The 20,543-nt window shown below is 37.9% G+C and overlaps 1 protein-coding gene across 1 annotated transcript in view; it reads left to right on the top strand.

The window, feature by feature from the left end:
- The first annotated feature begins 4,659 nt into the window (after positions 1 to 4,659).
- AFG1L (AFG1 like ATPase) overlaps positions 4,660 to 20,543 on the top strand; it is a 64,490-nt gene continuing 48,606 nt past the window's right edge. Inside the window, 7 exon segments of the mRNA XM_032682606.1 lie at positions 4,660 to 4,773; positions 6,959 to 7,182; positions 16,136 to 16,157; positions 16,160 to 16,186; positions 16,801 to 16,826; positions 16,828 to 16,903; positions 18,194 to 18,324. Coding sequence (XP_032538497.1) covers positions 4,686 to 4,773; positions 6,959 to 7,182; positions 16,136 to 16,157; positions 16,160 to 16,186; positions 16,801 to 16,826; positions 16,828 to 16,903; positions 18,194 to 18,324 — 594 coding nt within the window. The 5' untranslated portion in view covers positions 4,660 to 4,685.

Below are 20,543 nucleotides of genomic sequence, written 5' to 3'. Positions count from 1 at the left end.
AGAAACCAAGCATTTATATACTCACAGATTTGTTACTACACATTGTTTATTCAACTATGACACAGATTTTCTGGCAGAACATAATTATGGATACCATAGTCTCATAGCATGAACCCATATAAGCAGTTATGAATGGATGACTGCTTCTTGAATTTTGTAAAGTAATACCTCTCCAGTAGTTTTTTGTTTATGTCTTTGTTTTTTTAAAAGAAAAAGTCACATTTAATTGGAAAGGAAACCAAATCTCTCCATTATCCAGTTAGGACTCTTCAGCATTTCTGACAAGTGCCTAGGTTAACACATTTTAAACATCACAGGCATATTTTGTCTTGTGGGGAATGCTGACTCAGGATAAGGCAAAACTCACAGGGCATTGAACTAATTGTGCAATGCCTTATGTGGAAAAATTACTTCCTGATCCCTGCAGTAGCTGCCAGTGCTTTGAAACATGGTGTTTGAATATCTGCATTGTGTACTTCCCTGCCAGATAATAATATTAAGCTTCTAAATATAATTTGTAATATCCACATTTATATATACACATATATACATATATTGTGAACTCCTGTTCTGAGAGACTCTAAGTAGTGCCTGTGTAGCTGAAAGACTGTGCAGTGAATTTCCAACACATTGAGCTGTTTGAGCTATTAGAAGTAAGCTATAAACTGGTAGTGATAATGGCTGTAAGTCCATAATTTTGGGAATATTTATGCAGATTTATTAACCTGAGGCTTTATAAGCAATGTAGATTATTAACAGCATATTTGATTGACTCAAAATAGATGAGGTTAATATCAAGTTTACCCTAAAGTGTTTTGACATAATCCCAGGAAAATGACTTTTGATGGAAACTGCGTTGATGAAAACTAGCCACAAGATTCATTTTCATAGAGTAGGCTGAATGGTCAGTTCTATATCAAAAGTGCATTTGTATTTGGGAGCCAAAGATGTGTCCCATGGTGGGAATATCTTGGAGTCTTGCAGGCAGGTAAACTCAGCCCTCTTTCTGCAGAAACTCAGAAGGGGTCTGGCAGAGACCCAAACACCCTTGGACACATCTGTCCCCATAAGGTTCAACACATCCAGATTTTTAAAAGCAGTGCAGTTTATACCACTAGAGGCCAGAGACTTCTGGAGTGGTTTGATTATACTCCTGATTTATATTCCTCTTCAAGACCACCTATACTTTTGGCTAGCTGGCAGATTAATAACGCAGTTGAACAAGTGCTAATTTAATTTCTGCACGGTTGCAATGTCTCATTTTTGAAGGTGAGCAAAGGCATAGGTACAAGTGTACCACAGAATGGACCTGTATCTGTCCCAGGACATTAACATGGTAGTCTACAGAAGTGTACTTAAAAGTCCCGTTCATTTAGGTTAACACCAAAACTTCATTTTGCCAAGCACTTACAGCCAACGGACAATGAGTTCCCGGAGTGGGCAATCCACTGCACAGTGGCATGTCAGGGTTTGCCCGTGTATAGAAGGCTCATAGCATTGCAGAGGGTTTATTCACTTAGGTAGAAGATGTCAGAATAGAACCAAATGGGAAGTTTTTCTATGCTGTCTTGCATAACAAGGTTAAGAAAAAAACAGTGACAATTTAAATAAATCAGATGTTTTTGCTGAAGATTATACTGTCATTTTCTCCAATTATCTTGACATTTCACCCATTCATATTGTGATCTGAGTTAATAATGGAAGAAAACCCAGCTCTTGTTGCCTTGTTTATTCTTTGTTCTCAAGGAGATAAGTTGTTTATAAAGATAACTTATTTGTTATTTAAATCATTTTTACTGAAGTTGTTTGTTTCCTTGTTTGAGTTTCTAAATATATTGCGACAATTGTGATGCATCTCTGAGATGTCTATTCAATGCACTATGATTTGTACTGGAATTCGTTCCTAAATGGGCACAGGTGTTGATAGCTATAATATGCTAAAATTAGTCAAAACCAATAAATGCCCAATAAAGGAAAGATGAAAGAAAATGCACTGAAAACAGCACTTTTAAGATGTGATTAAAAAGCACTTTACTTCACTACTTAATTAGGTATATTGCGCTGAAGATGTGTCTGCAGCAACTACGTATTTTAAAACAGCTGAACATATTAGAGCATAACTTCAATCACTTAATATTTTCAAGATCATAAACATTATTTTTAGAATTAGCAATACTATTCAGGATATAATCAACTTTTATTTGCCAGGTATTCTATAGTGCCTTAAAGCAACATTTTCCAATACATTTGTAAAAAAAAAAAGTTAATTGGTAGCCTAGGAAAATTACTTGCTTGCCTTCTAATGTTGCACAGAAATTTAATGCTAGAATAAGACATAGGAATTCTGACGTTGCAAAACTAAGCATTTCCTTTGTACTTCTATCAGGAGTAGACATTTTGTTATCCATTTCTTGCACAATGCAGTCTGCAAGCAACATTTCCTGAAGCTTCATCCTGACCTTTGGGTGCATTTCTGACAGGAATGGAGGGTCAGCCAGTGAAAAAGTGAGAATTATAGTTGGTGATTCCTGAGTGCCAGTGCCTTTCCCATGGAGGGCAGGCTTTTTCAATTGTGCCTTTCTGTCAAAAGAGCTGTGTAGTCACAGTGGAGGTGCTTGGATAAGGCAGTCAGGTACCTACCAAAGGAGGAAGGCAGTTGGCACTCTCCCGAGGAGCTCTCATGAGCCACATGTGGGCATCTGAACTGATACCAAGGACAAGGCTTACTGTGTGCTAAGAACAAACTGGCTGAACAGGACTGAATCAGCCTCTAGATTTTGCATTATCTTTGGGGAAATTTGTTTTTATGTTAAGGTATCTTCTTGTTGACTTTTAAATATATATTCATAGGCATAAATGTGATACTGATAGACATAAACTTATACTGATAGACATAAACTGATACGGCTAATGTGTGGATAGACTGTAACTCTGGACAGGAATATTGTTCTTAATATTTTACAAATATTTGTCCTTAGTATTTTATGGTGCATGTTTTTAAAGATAAAATCAAACAGCACACGCTAGAAAGGATCAAGAAATGCAAATTCAGTTGCCAAAACTCCTCAGTGACAGCCAAGCTGACCTGAGAACTGCGGCACCCGATACAGGCACAGTGCAGCATGATACAAATTATAGAATCATAGAATAGTTAGGATTGGAAGGGACCTCTGGAGATATCTAGTCCAAGGCAGGGTCATCTCGAGCAGGTTACACAGGAATGTGTCCAGGTGCATTTTGAATGCCTCCAGAGAAGGAGACTCCATGACTTCTCTGGGCAGCCTGTTCCAGTGCTCTACCATCCTCAATGTAAAAAACTTCTTCCTCGTGTTGAGATGTTCAAGGCAGTTGTTTGGAAAATGGAGTGCATGGGTAGGGCGGTAAGGTGCTATGTGCAGCTGCAGGTGGGTCTGGAAGTTGCAATTTCTGCTGAGTGGCCAGAGCAGCATGGGGAACACAGCCCTTGGGCAGCCAGGCAGGCAGGTGGGCTCTCCAAGGGCTGCTCCACTGCTTGTGGTGCAGTTTGGAGGGCAAAGAGAGGGGGAAGGAGCCAGGGACTGGCAAAGGATCGACAGCCAGATAAACATGAACCAGCAGTGTGCCCAGGTGACCAAGAAGGCCAATGGCATCCTGGCCTATGTCAGCAACAGTGTGGCCAACAGGACCAGGGAAGTGATTGTTCCCTTGTTCTTGGCACTGGTGAGGCAACACCTTGAATACTGTGTTCAGTTTTGGGCCCCTCACTACAAGAAGGACACTGGGGTGCTGGAGTGAGTCCAGAGAAGGGCAATGGAGCTGGTGAAGGATCTGAAGCATATGTCCTATGAGGAGTGGCTGAAGTAACCGGGATTGTTTAGCCTGCAAGAGGAGGCTCAGGGGTGACCTTATTACTCTCTGTGGCTGCCTGAAAGGAGGTTGTAGCCAGGTGCGAGTCTCTTCTCCCAGGCAATTAGTGACGAGAGGACATAGGGGAGGTTTAAATTGGATATTAGGAAGAATTTCTTCCTAGACAGGGGGATTAGACATTGGAATGGGTTGCCTAGGGGGGTGATGGAGTCACCGTCCCTGGAGGTGTTTAAGGAAAGGCAGCACTTAGTGCTGTTCTGAAAAATAATATACCTGTTTGTTTCTGTTATTATAAGCCTCAAAAATATCCCAGAGAGAGAGGAGCTAGCTAAACTTTTATTCGAATAAAAGGGAGAGTTCTCTGGCCGATCCCTAGTGAGGTCTCTCAACTTAATGGAGATCGCAGCCTCTTTTATCCCCTTGCCAGAAAAGCAGGTCCCTCCGCATTTCCCCACTGGCTGAGGTACTCCAGGGTTACAGCCTTCTCGATGCCTACAGTGTGTCCTCCCATTACATGGTCCCCTTGTTTCTGGGCAAACTGCATCTTTCTATAACTAAACAACTGAACAACCAATAACTTGTCACTTCCCACCACCAAATGCAACCACACTACAAATTTTACAAGAACACTTATTTATTCCTAACAGTGCTGTGGTTTATTTGACATGGTGGTGTTCGGTCATACGTTGGACTCGATGATCTCAGCGGTCTTTGCCAAACTAATTGACTCCGTGTTTCTGTGACCCAGGCGGGAGCGCTGGCTCAGCGCCGCCCGTAGGGCCGCGGGACTCCATTTCCCAGCGCGCCCCGCGCCCCGCTGCGGTGGCCGGGCTGGGAAGATGGCGGCGCTCGTGTCGCCCTTGGCTACAGCGCTGTGGCTGCTGCGGGCTCCGCGGCGCTGCGCCCGCCTGCTCCCGGCGCTCAGAGGTCAGTGCGGCCGCCGCGGCACTGCGCGGGGAGGGCACCGAGAAGCGGCCGCAGGAGCCGGTGCGTCCCTCGCGCCCCTCCCTGCCGTGCCGCGGGTCTCCCCCCAGCGGAGGCGGATCGGGACTAGGGGACAGGGGGCTGGTGCCGGGCGGGGTAGGCCGCCGCCGCGGTGCCATGACCTGCCGGTGTCCTCATGTGCCCTGTCCTGGGCCTGCCCGCGACCCAGCACCAGAGGGGACGCGCCTGCCGGTGTGGCGCCGGGAGTTGGCCCCGATCCCCGGGGGGGGGGGGGACACGCGGACGGGGCCCTGTGGCTTCCCGAGTGAACGGTGCCGCTTTCCCCCGGGAAACAGGGCTGCGGTGCGGTGCCTGATTAAACGCGTTGCCTTGCGGCTGCATTGGGTGCTCGGCGAGTGCGCCGGTGGCTGCCAGCGCCGTGCCTGGGCTGTAGGATGTCTGAGGGACTGTTTTCCTTCAAGGATCTTCCGATGCGTAACAACAGCCGTGCTCTAAGCCTTGCTTTAAAATTCAGTACAGTACACAAATTTATGGAAGTTTGTGAACTTGAAGCTTAGGTTAGGAGCAGAGGTCTTTTTTCTTCACTTAGAGCTCTTCGTCCTCTGCCAGTCTAGCAAAAGTGGTGAGAATTCAGTTGGCGACAGGTGGGTCCCAGGGTTCGTATGTGTTCACGTACCCATTACGTTGTGATTATACAATGTTTATATCCTAAGAAAAATAGACAAGCACTGCAGTTAGTAGTATGCTGATTGCATGTGTTCTCTTTGATACTGGTCTAACACTTGAAATCTCTGGAGTTTGTTTTTTATAACCAACATAGTGCCATTTAGAAAAAGTTGTTAGAGCAAATCCAGTGGCTTTAGGCATGGTTTTTCAGCTTCCATGTTAAAGGGAAAGTTGTCCTTGTATATGTTGTTTGAGGACATCTGCAGGGTTGGGCAGCCATCATTGAATTGATTTATAATCTTGGTGTGTAACAAAAGTGTTACTGCAATAAAGATGTTTTTCCTCTACCCATTAAGCATATTGCTTGACCGGAGAGAAAAACCTTTTGATCTTGTATTGTTCCTGAGGAGCTGATGTTGCCTTTTGTTTGTTATGTTATTTTGTTAAGTACTTTAAAAAAAAATCTGCTTGTAGTTGTTCTGGTATTTTTGAATGTTCTGAAGCTGTGTTGACTGGCCTATGAATTTCTGGATTTACCTTTCTCTTCTTTTTAAAGACAAATTCTTTTTCATTTTCCTCCTGGTTTGGAACCTTACCTACCTTCAGTGAGGCCTCAGACAAAACTGTTAGAGGCCATTGTGTTGTTTGGGACATTTACCGAAAGCATTTAGGGATGAATTTCTTTAGATCTCACAGTATTAAAAATATCTAATTGTGCAGTCTTTGATATGTGTTTTTCCTACACTCAAATCTGTTCCCTTTACCATTGCTACAAATTGTGTTTTTCTTTATTATACTTAACCTATTAAATGACAGTAGAAGCAAAGAAGGTGTTTAGCAGCTTTTCAGTGTATGCCATTGTTTCTGATCCTAATGATTTGGCTAGCCTTCTTTGTAGTGCTGTATGTTCTTTCCTTTCCTAGTTATATCTTATTTTATGTCTAGCAATTTTTTTTTTTTTTTATTTCTTGTTTCCAGCAGAATTCCTGCTTGGGCTCATCCCTGTCTCTTCTAGGGAGAAGATAATGCCAGCAGAACAGGCCATGGCATTGCAGGGCTTCACAGCTATTGCCTTGCTCAGTATGGTATTTGACTCTCTCAACTTCCTTACAGAACTCCTGGTTTGGTCTCCTGTTTGCTGACTTTTAAACACTTTCTAAAGTATCATCTAAAGGATTATCTATTCAAAGAAATGCACTTTGGAAGTTTTACCCCAGTTTGATAAAAAAAGGTCAAAACTTCCCTTAAAATAGCTCATCCAAATCTTACCAAGTATCCAGCTGGGCTTCTTAGTGAGTGTACTTTTTAATAATAAAATAAATGGTAAAACATACTACTGGAGTAAAGGTAGTTGATGAAAAATGAAGGGGTAACATACTCTAGTGGTTGTACAGGTAAGTAATTATATATGTCTTTGTGTAAACTCTTATGAATGTGTGCTGTTTATAAGAAAATGTTTTTCAAAACGTCTCTATTAATAGGCTGCTTTTATTTTTTACAGCATACACAGCTCAGGCAGAGAAGAAGACAGGCCCTGGTACTCCTACAGATGCTCATGCCAGAGCCTTATTGGTTTGCAATGGACCTTTAGAACATTATGACTTTCTGATTAAGCAAGAAGAGCTGAAGAATGATGAGCAACAAAGAAGAGTTGTGCAGCACCTGCAGAAGTTGCATGAGAGCCTTAAAGGCTACAACATTGATTCAAAAAATCTTTTCTCAAAGGTAAGGCTTATAGTGATAAAAATGGTTTTTTTGCATTTATATTTGCTCATAAGAATGTGCTTAAAATACATAAGTTTCTGTCATTAGCATGAATCTTGTTTTTCCAGATAGGTCTTTACAGATACATCATTCTTCATATTTCAGTCTCTGTTCTTTTTTTTTTGGTTTATAAAATCCAGTGGCACTCTAGAAGTAACCAAATTAAATATTATTGAAATAATTCTGCAAAGAAAATTGGCTTAGTTGTGTCCGCTGTCTGCCTTTCCAAAATGTTATTTGGCTATAGGAGAGAGGGGCCTAATCCGGGTTTTAGTTCTCAAGCACAGATATTATACTTGTATGTTTGAATTACATTAACTGAACACTGATGTTTTGTGTTCTAACAGATCTTTCATGAATAATTTCCACATCACACTGTAGATCAGATATGACTTTAAAAGAATTTTTTCCCATGTTGTTGTCTCTGAGTGAGGTGACAAAGAAGGCAGAGGTGTGATCTGTGCCCTGATTGAGTTTTGGAGGGGCATCACAGCTTCTTTTCAAAGGATTAACAAAAGTTCAGACATATCCCTGTTGCACAGACACTTGTCAATCATAGTCCCTTAGCATTAGTAGCTGTTAGCCTGCTGTTGCATCTGTAACTTTTCCCTGAAGCTCTTGACACAATGTTTTCCAGAGTCTCTTTGATGGTATTTCATGTCTTGTTCTCATGCTGTTCTCAGGTTGTTGCTGTTGTGGCCTTGCACCTGCAAATATTGATAGCATTGTTATGGTGGGCTCTTATGGGAAGCAATTAGAACTGGTGTGAGAATTCCCCCCTCAGCTTTCCTTGACCCTTGTTTTTGTAGATTTGAGTTTATATTCGAGAAATATATTTTATATTTACCAAGTATATATTACTTGGTAAATATTAGGCCATCATAGATGTACACAGAAGCTAAACAACCAGTGAATATGCTTCATTTGCACCTGATTAACAAATTGGAGTCATAAGCTGTGGTGAGGAGAAACAAGAGCAGAGTGTTTGACTGAGTCTGATGATAAAAGTATAGTGCTGGGAAAAAAGTATGGCAAAATACACATTGCCTTCATCATCTGCACTGGAGAGACACCCTGCCTCTAGAAGGAGGGAAACTGTCATTGCTCTTCCCAGCCAGCCTCAGAGTGTTTTTCTTGTGCTCTCTCTATTTCTCTTGCACCACTTTTGGTTTTATTAATTGTCAGAAGTAACTGTCACATTTACAGTCAGTGTTTGCCATCATCTGCAGTCCTTGCTAACAAAGCTCCGTGCCTCCTCTCACGGGCGTAAATCTAAATATGTAACTCTGTTGAACTTCTTACCTAACCATATACTTCCCATTACAACTCCAAATTCTCCTGTTACCTGGCACAAATACTGTTTTGTTAGCATGGCAAGCCCAGATGATGTAGCATGGGATCAGGGGAGCCAAAGCCTACAGTCAAGTCCATTAAAAGGCACACTTTCCTCTGGCCTTAGGTACTGAATGACAAGTTACCACTCTAGGCTCTTGCAGTGAATTAGCTTCAAGGTGTGAAAAAAAGTAGAGAAGGAACACGTATTATACCTGTGAATGGGCCTGTTGGTACATGTATTAGTACAGCAGGGTGCAGAGCGCTGGATGTGCTTGCCTGTGGTCTTCCTCTAACACTGCTTGAATGCCTGAAACTTGGATATGTAGCTGCAGATAATATATTGCTAATCATATGCTTGACTGAAAATGCTTTAAATGTCTTCCTGCCTCCCGATGGAAGGAAGGAGCTCTTTTTTATTGAGAAGAAACCTGAATGGGAATAATTCCATGGAGCACAGTCAGGCACTCTGGAAGAAAAAACATGCAAGTACAGGAAGCAAAGTCCTAAGGCAGACTGTTCCCAGAGGGCAATGAGTGTGTCTTTGGAAGCTCTGTTGTAGAAGCATCATCCTTATGGGTCCTTTCCAACTTGAGATATCTGTGATCCACTTATCCAGGGCTTGGCCACATGATGCCCTGAAATCACTGCCAAGCCAAATCATTCAATGATTCTGACTCTGATGTGGGCATTGGAGCCAAACTTGTGGGTTGGAGTATGTTTTGCCTGCTCTGGCAGATGAGTCATTTCATCACATTGCTTACCTATTTACTTTTGGGATTTCTTTAATATATTAAAAACATAAAAACAGTGTATAAATGATAGATGTAGGTTGAAAACTGTATGTTTATGGTATTTTAAAACACTTATTAATTTTGTAGTGGGCGTTGCTTGTAAATTCATGTTGTCTTAATGCATTTGTGGGCTAACTCTTGAGTCTAAATCAGTCTCCTGATGCGATTTCAGCAAGTACCAGATGAAAATAGAAAATTCCTCTTTGAAAAATGGTTATTTCTTATCTTTGGTATCCAGAGCAATATGCAGGCATGCCTGAATGCAACCTTTTCTGCTTAAGTGTAAGGAGATCAAGCTGGAATCAACTTGCCAAACTATTTCTATAAGTGGAATCTATGGCCAGAGTTTTATATCTTGAGAATTGTTGATGTGAAAATTTCTTGGGTTTGGGGTTAGTTTTTCTTTTTCATCTATCTGGACTTCTTTTTAATCTTTGATGTTAGGCTCATAATCTTTTAATTTGCCTATCTTGAAATTGTGTTACTGCACCTGGACTATAGAAGAAGTCACTTGAAAAGGAGCCAGTTATCAGGCTTGCTCCTGTATATTTTTGGACATACTGTCAGACTTTTATTCATTTCATATTCTAGAAAAAATGTTATGATGAAGGCATTGGTCTTGCTGTCGAACCTGATGATCAGTAGGCTAAAGCTTTTGATCTTTACTGGAAAACTGTTTTGGACATTTGGATATTAGGTTCTGAAAGGGCTGCCTTTGAGAATAGTTTTGAGAGCTGATCACTGTCAGATTAGTTGTTTTATACTGACTTTGTAGATCAGCCATTGTATGGGTTATTTACTGATTCTTTCATTGGGAAGCATGAATAAGGAAGAAAGTCTGTATTGCAGAGAACAAATACTAATCTTATTTTATTTAAGGAAATGTAATGCTACTTTTTCTCCTACATAACAGAGCTAATGGCAATAAAACCAGACTGACTGATGCTTCCTTAAAAGGAAAAAGTCAAATGCCATTTTTTAAGATGAGAATGTTTTTTACTAGTTCATTTAAAGCACTCCACTTCTTTATTTAACATTGCTTCAATTCCATGCTTTAATTTTAAACCAGCTTTTAAAAATTGTTGCATGGCTCATTGGTGGAACTAATGCCACAGTCAGTGAGAGGCAGCTGTAGAACTACTTGCTATTGGGGTGAGTGCTGTTGTAGTTTGAGGTTTTTCTTCTAGAGCTTGATATTTCTATGGAAATCTCAAGATGGTAATCCAGGTTGATCACGGTAGTGCCATGCCATACATCAAAACTTCAGAAAAGGAGGAGAGCAGTGAATTTTGTGTAAATCTGTTAAAAGCCTAGCTTGTGTAACTAAATCATGATTCAGGCTGAAGAAGTCACAACAGCTTTGTTTCTGTTCTGTTGTCTTTGAGGATGCTATTTGCCAGTTCAAACAGAGCTCCTTTTGAGATAAAATGAAGCCAAATAGAGTATGGATTAAATTCTAGTGCAGGCAAGGTTTTGCTTCAGCAAAGTTGTAATCAACATCCTTAATGAAGGTTTTCCCCAGAATAAATCACAACTGTGACTAGGTAGTTGGTAAAATCATGTGCTTGTCATATGTCTGTTGAGGAGTTTCCTAACTCAGCAAAATACCTGTTTTTCTGTTATGGACTTTCAGAGTAGGGATGCTATTGCAGACTTGGTTTGGCTTTAGAGAGTAGAACTAAGGCTTTTCATGCCAAGAAGAGGTGATGGTGAGTACTGCTGTCTGGAACTGGCCTGGGTTGAATAGGATTTGTGTAGATTTATGAGTGGAATTAGTTCACGTAACTGGTAGGAGGCATCTCCATGGAGTACTAATGATACAGGGCACGGGTAAATCTTGTATTTGTGAATAGCTTGTTGGCACTCTCCTCCCATGAGGGCCTGGTACTTTCTAACTTTGAATATACTGGGAAGTAAAAGATAAACCTTATATTTTTGTGATAGAACAGTTGGTTTCATTTTTCTTTTTGTACTTAATGAGCTTTAATAGATATAAATGAAACAAATGGTTGTTTTAAATTATTTAAAGATTTAGTTTAAAAAAGTTAAATACTTTATCAGTTTACTTAGTATCTTGTAGATTTTCTTTTTGCTTTTTCAGGAGGTTTTTGGCAATTTGACTAGCCTACCTTTAGTATGAAATCTCCTGTGTTGAGAAGAGATTTATCTACTGGCAGCTTTTAAGAAATAAAAAAAATAGTGGTGCTTGGCATTTCAAGTGTACTCATTTTTCCTGGCTCTGTCATTGAAGAGAATGTGGTTGAGAGGCTGCATTGAAGAAAAGGGGATGGTGGAAGAGAAGCATCTTTCAGCCTCTTCTGTAGTCTGATCTTCCTATTTTATTGCCTGATTTCTTCTGCTGATAGAATTGCAGAAGCCTCTTCCAAAATAGCTGTTATTCAAGAAATAGAAACTTCACACCCATGACAAGAATGGTCTGCTTTGATTTTTAGTTTTGTTCTTCTTTTGTCACTTTTTGTCTAAATAGTTTTATTCAGTAAAATATGGTTAAAGGAGGATTAGGGACCAAATATTTGGAATCAGATACAATAGAGGAAGCATTTCAGTGTTTATAGAAGGGATTTATATTGCCTCACAGGCCAAAGCTTTCTGAAATGAGTAGTTTGGGACACACCACCATGACATCAACCATTTTTTTTTCGTGGGTAATAAAACTCTATTTTTTTTGTGATATAGTTTTTTTGGGGCATCATCTTAGAAGGAATCTTAGGGAAAAAAACAATTAGTCTTGCTGCCAACTAAGTAGGCTTCTGTTTTTCAAAATTATTGCTCGAATTTGAACGAGGACTTTGATCTTCAACTTGATGAAGGCGTGGCCTTGTATGTTGAGATATTTTGAGATCCTCTGAATTGAAGTTCAAGGCTGTAAGAGTTTGCACAGACATTTCAGATCTCTAGCTTTTCAAAATAATACCAATCGGGACTTCTAAGAGTTGTTGAGTTGCTGTACTAATGACTGAAATAAGCTCAATTATAAGTGAGGTCATGTTTTGAAAAGAGGTATGAACAATAGTAAACACCATTCAAGACCTTGGAAATGTCTCAGCTACAAGAGCAGCGAAAAGGAGCCTGAAAGAGTGGGAGAAAGAGGCAGTTTTGTTAGCATTTAAGAGAGACTTGTCTCTTGGATTTTGCATATTTTAATTAACCACCTTAGTAGCCTAACCATCTTAAAAGTTTTTCAAATCAGAGTGTAAATATTCCCAGGAAATCAGTTCTTGCTTCTGGTGTTTGAGCGTGGGAGAAGGTGGGAAGATGTTGCATGTTATTGAAGAATAAGAAATATGTTAAGAAAGAATAAGAAGTTGTCAGAATGAAGATGTTCTGACCAGTTCAGTTCCTTAGATGAGGTAGAATACTGTTTGATTGAAAGTGAAGTTTAAACAAAGAAAAAATCTGATCTGATACGATCAAAGCAAGGCTTGCAGTTTTGAAACAGAAGTGTGTAAAATGGGGCTTTGAGCAATCTGGTGTAGTGGAAGGTATCCCTGCCCATGGCAGGGGGGCTGGAACTAAGTGATCTTCAAGGTCCCTTCCAACTCAACCATTCTGTGATTCTATGAAACATTTGATAACACAGAAGAGAATTCTGTAAATCTAGGATACTAATGTTTGTATCATCTTGTGGAAGTGTAAATATTTTTAAGATATGAATGATTTTCAAATTAAAATCTGTAAGTCAACTATCTATAAAAGGAAAAAAGGCTTCTGCTGTAGCATGTCTTGATGATAATGAAACTCTGTGAAGCACTGAATTTATGCTTTCTTAAGTTATTGCAAAGAATGTTGTGGGAATTAAGAAACTTGGAGGACTCAAGCATTGACATATTTGAGGTGATGCCCCTGTTTGAAAGAGTGTGGGGAGCCTTTAAAACTTATGTATAAGCATTTCAAATTCTCCCCTTCATACTCCAGTTTTGTGCATCACTTATTATCTCTGGGTTAGTACATTCTAAAAATTAACTTCAGCTTCCTTAAATCTTACCATTGGTGCAAAAGAAAATGTACTGTCAACAAATTGAACATTATTATACAGAGACCCCAAATATTCGTCAGATAATATGGGAATGAGGAGTGAGGAGAAGCTCATTCATTTAGTTTGTCTTCCTACATTTCCTACTTCTCTCTCTTCCCTCCCTGAAATAAACTAGGACTCTCCTTATTTTAGGGTAACTGGAGGATTTTTTGCATTAGTTCTCCCCCCTCCTTCTTTCAGAGTGTGTGTTTGAATAGAAGCAAGATCAGTCTTCTGCTTTCTTTTCCTTTCACATTACCATTGACTTTCCTGACTGCTTGCTGTGCTGTAAACTGAATCAAGAACATTGATGGGATTTCATCAGAAATCCTAGTTGGAAGTTATATTTTTCTTACACAACTCCTAGAAGATGCATTAAATAATTAAAAAAAAAAAAGGAAAAATTCATTTTATGATTATGCAGAATAACTAGAGATTGGTAGGATGTCTGAGTTTTCGGTATTAAAAATCTACTAATCAAGTTTACTTTTTAAAAATAAAATATATTTTCAAGAAAAAAAACCCAAACACATAAAACAACCCAAGAATATAAAAATACATTCTTAGCATTATACAGTAACCTGACAGGATTAAGGAAGTGATTATACTGAAGTGATCAATAGTGTCACTTTTGGCAGAAGTATATGTAAAATATGTCCTACAAACTTCTTGAATTCCTCAAAGAGGACGAGAGGTTTCTGACATTTGATTTGCTTTTAGAGATGACCAGCTTCAGCAGATGTGTTTGGATCTGCTGCAGTACCCATCCTTTTCAGGAATTAGATATCACTCAAAAATTTTTATCTTTACAGGGAAGCTAATTCATTTCTTAAATCAACCCGAAATTGATTTAGACTTTTATGGAGCCCAAGCCATTATATTTATTTCCGTTAGTCAAACCCCCCTTTTTTCTGTAAGCATTTTCCAGAAATAAATATGCCTAAAAAGACAAATATTAAAATGGTTAAATGTAATTAATAAAAAATTTGCAGTGAAATACTTGTTCTGGTTGTATAACCTTACAAAGACAAGTAAAGCTGTACTCTAAACAGATTTATTTTTCTAGCTTGGTGTCATTCCTTGTGAAAGTGCAAATCAGATTGCACAGCCTTTCTTTGAAATAAATTGAATGTTATAATCTTTTGTTTGTTAAAATGACTGTTGTTAATATCAAATTAAAACAAAGAAATTGTTATGAATGTCTTTCTTTTGGATTTTTTTCCATTCCTCCTTTCTTTTCTGTGTAACTTTGAGCATCAGTAGTTTTACTGAGTGCAAGCTCTTAAAAGTACACAATGAAAAATATTCAACAGTTAAATTGTCTTGCAGTGCTTTGAAAGCACTAGCAAATAGTTGCAACCTTATCTATTAATGGAATGGTTTCAGAACATCTGAACCCTGTCCAACCACAGATTGATGATACCAATTTTGATACCCTATTAATATAGCTTAAATGAAATCCAAAGAGGATCTTATGTAAGAGCCATGCTTGGATATTTCTGAATGAACCTGGTACTCCAGACCTGAGATGTTAGCCTTCTACCTTTTGGTCATGAATTTTCTTTCCTCTTCAATTAGTGTCTTGCTGCTGACTCTATTTCTTTAACATGGCACTGTATTTTGAAGACGTGCTTTAGTTTCAAGTTGTTTAGCAATTACCCAGCTCCAAATGAGACCCCTGGGTTGCAATTTTAATATTCTTCTGTGTTGCCTCACCCCATAGAGCTCTGAAAGTGGAGCCCTTTAAAATAATCAAATACTCTTCTGCAGTGTTTTTGCGGATATCAATTCATTTTCATGGATTTGATAGAATTTTGTTAAGATCTCTATTTTTAGAAACTGTTTTCTTTTTAGAATTATACTTGGAGGGGCTATGCACAATACTGGGGGGGAGAGAGGGAGAGAACTATTTCAGATGGAAAGTCTTCGTATTATATGAAGTTTTTCCATATGTATTTGCGTAAAATAAAATAAACCATCAGGTGTCCTAATATATGTCCTGAATAATATTAAGAAATTTAAAATTTTTAGCAGTGTTTGTTCCAGATAAAGTAACTGACTTGAAAAAATAGTTAATAAAGGCATACATTGAAAATTTTTTTTTTAGGTTTTTATATATTTATGCATCTACACACACAAGGCATGTGTATATAGATACATATTTTTACTGTGACTCATTTATTTTAATAATGTTTAAACCAGAGATGATTCTGCATTTAAGATTCAAAGCTGAGAGAAAGTGGTCTTGCAATGCTCACTGGCTTTGCAATATGATTTCTGAATCATCTATGAGTTTATATCTTTAGCAGAACTGCTGTAATAGGTATATAGTGCATATATCTATGAATACTATCAATACTGCTTAATTTGATACACTTTTTTCTAGAACTGTTCAAATGGCTTAATGAGGGAAAGGATTGTTTTGATGATGATAGATTGGGAAATATAAATCATTATATATATATATTAAAGGCACGTGTTGCTAGGACTGGGAATGGGGATATTTTCAAAATGATCTGGAAAAAAAGGCCCCAACTAAACCCTGCATGTGTGTTTTGCCTCTTTTATAGAACTCACACAAATACAACATTGACTGCATATCAATTCTGAGCTAATAATTTATTCAAGATTGCACTTTGCTAGCTAGTGCTACTTTTGTGGTTAAGTGTAACTACTTTCTTACTATACACAGCAATGTGTTTGCTTTTATTTTACCTCATATCCATATTTATTCTTTTTTCTTGACTTGCAGCTCCTTGCCAAAAACAAACCCCCAAAGGTGTTTATGTCTATGGAGATGTTGGTAAGTTTCATTTACATCCAATGGAACTTTCTCTAATGCATGTCTCTTCAAATTCTGAACTGTCTAAAAGCTTTATGTTTATGTAGCTTTATTGCTTTAATGAATTTACAGGATGGTTTTCTTCCACATTATGATGTTATTTAATACAATTACAGTCTGATTCCTGGAATCTGTTTGACTGGGCCACATTACTATGTGTAGTTTCAGGGTTACCCATTTCCTAATATTTAAGAATGCAATTTAAGAATTGGGGAAGTAATTGTGGAGGCCACCAGAGAGAATCCTCCTATATTCTAATTGCAAGAGTGGAGCATGAAATCATACTGCTTTCCGGAGGAAATGCTAAGGATGTTTTCTGGATATATTGGGGAATAATTTGTGCAACCTTTGGACCATCTCTGTATGAATCAAAATTTTTAAAACAGAAAAATAAACATGCATTTGGTCCAGTTTTTGAACAGAAAACATACTGTTCTTCACAGCAGTCTGGTCTTGTACTTACTCTGTGGAAGACTATTGTTGAATTAATTCAAAGCTATCAAACAATCATTGTTGTAATCAGTACATACTGTACTTTAACTACCACTGAGTGCTTTTTATTGTTTTATTTGAAGGCACAGGAAAGACAATGGTGATGGACATTGTTCTATTCTCACTTAGAAGTAGAAAGAAAAAAGAGAGTCCATTTTCATGGTTTCATGTTGGATGTACACCAGAGTAAGTGCAGACACGGGTATTGACAAGAATTTTATGCAATATGATATCTATAAAAAGGTCTGTCATTCTTATGTTCATAATAATCGCTGTAAATTTATTCAAGTATTTAAGAAAAAAAAAGGTAAAAAATAGGAGAAACGTTGAAGCATTTTAGCATTGTCTGTCAGACCCAGTATAGATATTAATTGCATATTATTTCTCAAATATCTTTTCTGAAGAGATATATATATATATATATACCTGATTGTATAGAAGCTTGGGTGTGTTGTTTAGGATGAAATCCTTAACTAAATGTTTTCCAGTTACCAATTAGCTTACATGAAATCTGAAGAAGGCAATTGCTAAACTGAAACCGGAAAGGTTAAAACTCCGTCTGCGTTTTGAATAAAGAATAACTAAATCAGGTATAAATGCCAAGGAGAATGGAAACTATTCTGGTTGATTAACTTAGTATACTATGAGTAATTTGGAGGAAAAAATAATAGAAAGAAGTTCATCCTAAGTTTCAGAAAATTTTGACAGGGTGTAAATCACTTTGTTTTGACAGAGATGCTGTTTTAGATATTCTAAAATTCGCTTCTGTTTCCAAATTTTATGACCTTATATGACTGTGAAATTGTTAACTGTGCTGTAATTTACAAATGTTGTGACAGCTGCATTTTTCTTGTGAGGCTTTCATCAGTGTAAACAACTTAAGCCGCTTCTAGTGCTCACTTTTCTATCATCAGTGGGTCACTCTTGAGATTTTCCATTTCCGTTTTTTGTCATTTGTTCTTGATCTTAACAAAGATAGCTTCCTACTGCAGAGTCATTGTTTTCCAAACGTTTGTTTGTAGTCAGATGCAATACAATCAGTATCCATACAGTAAGGTATGGATATAATAATCTTACCTTCTGCCAGTGTCATCATCTTCACATTTTAAAGCATGACTCTGTTGCTATGTCTGCATTCTTTTAACTAAATGTACTCTAAGAATACCTTCAGAGCAAGATAGTCTGTAATTAATATCTATTTATAAAAGATAATGTGTAGGTGCACAGCATTCAAGACTTCTTTGATTTTGTTTTATATATTCCTAAACAAAAAATATGAATCATAGAATCTGTGAACTTTTAACTGTTGTCTGGATGTGGTTGAAAATTGTTTTGCCCTCCTGAAACTAGATTAAGTTGAAGCTTTCTTATTTTACTAGACTGGGCTAGTTTTATTTGGTAGCTAAATAATTTTGTTCTTCCAATCTTAGAAAAAGAAATAAGACGTATTTGTTCTTTTCTGTTTTATCAATTAAGGAATACATCGCCTTAAGCAGAGCTTGCCAAAGAGAAAGGCGGGATTTATGGCCAAATCATATGACCCAATTGCACCAGTGGCAGAGGAAATAAGCAAAGAGGCTGCTCTCTTGTGTTTTGATGAATTTCAGGTAAAAAGTCAGAGATTACTCCTTTGCTTCAAGGGAAACTACATAAAATTACTTCTGATCTTAAAATATGACACTTGTTACTGCTAATATAATATTTTAATAACTACAGTAGGAAACTGTAGAAGTTGAAGAATGTAAGTCATTTCACAGTTTTGAAGATGGCAGGGATTTGGGGTTTTTTTCCACAGTAGATAAGATGCAAGTTGGTGTTATAAGTGCCCTTATAGTGCTTTTGTTTACCAGCCTGTTTATTGATCCTACAAGGAGGAATTAGAGTTTGTCTAGAGGCTCATGAATACTTCAGGGCAGGGGCCATCATCCTGTACTGAGTCTGTCCAGTACCACCTGATACTTGCTTGGCATGCCTGGTCTTTGCTGTAGTTCATATAATGCTACAAAATACTCTCTGTGATTAAGGATATGTAAATACCACGTCAGATTCAACCTAAATTCTTTCCTAGAATTATTGAAGTCTTTGGCATGACTGTGCCAGATTATATCAACTAGCATTTTAAGAAACTTTCATTTAATTAAATGTGAAAATTAAAATAAGCTTATAAAATGATCTTTGCACAAGCTGACTCGATTGTTTCATTTTAAATAGCTTGTGAATTTTGTTTTAAGGGCACATCACAAACTTAAGTGTAAAATTGCTTTATTTATTATTAAAGAAACTAGAGGTATTTGGCAATTCTTACCAGCTGAGATTTTCTTTTTAATTTAGAGAGAAAATGCAGAACAAGATAAGAACAGATCTATGTTGTTTCTCAAATCACCGGTAATAAAAGAATAATCTATTAACTGTAAATTGTCTGCATTATGCTCTTAAATTAATACATTTCTGAAATAAATGGAGCAATTTATATTTGCTGGCTGTTATTTTACAAATGTGTGCACCCGAGGAAAATAACTGTTTTGTGATTGGTTCCCATGAAGGGGATTTTTGTAAAGTAGTAGTTTAAGTTACTCTTCCATTTTTCATCTGGGGATAGTCCTTTGATCTACGGTTTCAGAATGTGTGGGCTCATTGCAATTGCTGCTGTTTGATCATTTAATTTATGCTTTATCTATTGAATATGCATGCTGGGCTCCCGAAACTTGAATATAAAATCTAAATACAGAGACAGTTGTATTTACACTGTGAAGAAATGGGAAGGTTTAGAGAGGGAAGTATTAACGCTCATGACATTAAATGCTCAAATGGTAGAAAGAGGCAGTAGCATATATTAGTGTAAATACCTGCTTTTCTGTATAAGTACCCACTGCTTTTGTGTCCTGATATTGCTGTGTTTCCAGACTGTCTGTCATGTTTCCACATTTTAAAGAGAGAGACTGGTATTTTTTGTTTCCAGATTGATTGCCTGCTCCCCCTGCTGACTTGCTTGAGGTACATCAGTGACTTCAGTTGGAAAAATCACCTGGTTTTGTCAGTCTGTCGCAGCTGGGAAATTAATACAAGAACTGTATTTTTAAAAGTGTTTCTAAGACTTTGCATTCATATGTGAATTTTAAAGTCTACTTGTTCTGCGTGTACTAATCTTCTAAATTCACAGATTTCTGAATGGCTGGATTTCTTGCCTGATTTTCTGTAGTATGGAACTCTAATACAGGTTTTGCCTACTGAAGAGGAGTTCCAGCTTTCTTAAATTTTGCAGAAGGCACTGATTTTGGGATAAGAAGCCTTCTGCTTAAGTAATCATAGAGTAGTGCAGTGACTGGATGAGCAGCTTACGTTAATAATGAGTCGTATTTAGTTCAGGATGTTTGCAGCACATTTCTCCAATGGAGCTTGTGGCTATATTTCACTGCAGTCTGATTTACTCATAACTAAAGAATTACTGGATTAAAATGATACTGAAAACAGCCAGAGACTCAAGACAGGTACTGTTCTGACTTGCTGACAAAGTGACTCTGTCTTGACAGATGGAAAGTGAAGATGGCCTGTACTGCTTTGGCAAAATAATTGTATGTAGAGGCAACATCAAAAAACTACTGAGGTTTGCTTTAAACACTTCATGTTGCTTTCAGATACCTGTTGGACAAAAAAAAGGAAACAAGCTGAAATTATTTATTTATTTATCTTAAGAACAGAAACATGGACATGTTGTAAACGGGGACAGCAAAAAAATATTGTTAATGCTCATATTTCAGAGGAAACCAAATGCAGAACTTCAGAAGACAAAAGCCTTGCTTAGGTTGCCATTTTGTCTTTGACAGTG

Source organism: Chiroxiphia lanceolata, chromosome 3 (assembly GCF_009829145.1).
Source record: "Chiroxiphia lanceolata isolate bChiLan1 chromosome 3, bChiLan1.pri, whole genome shotgun sequence".
Taxonomy (NCBI): Eukaryota; Metazoa; Chordata; class Aves; order Passeriformes; family Pipridae; genus Chiroxiphia; species Chiroxiphia lanceolata.
The sequence above is the reverse complement of the archived record's forward strand: the minus strand, read 5'-3'. Positions and strand labels throughout refer to the sequence as shown.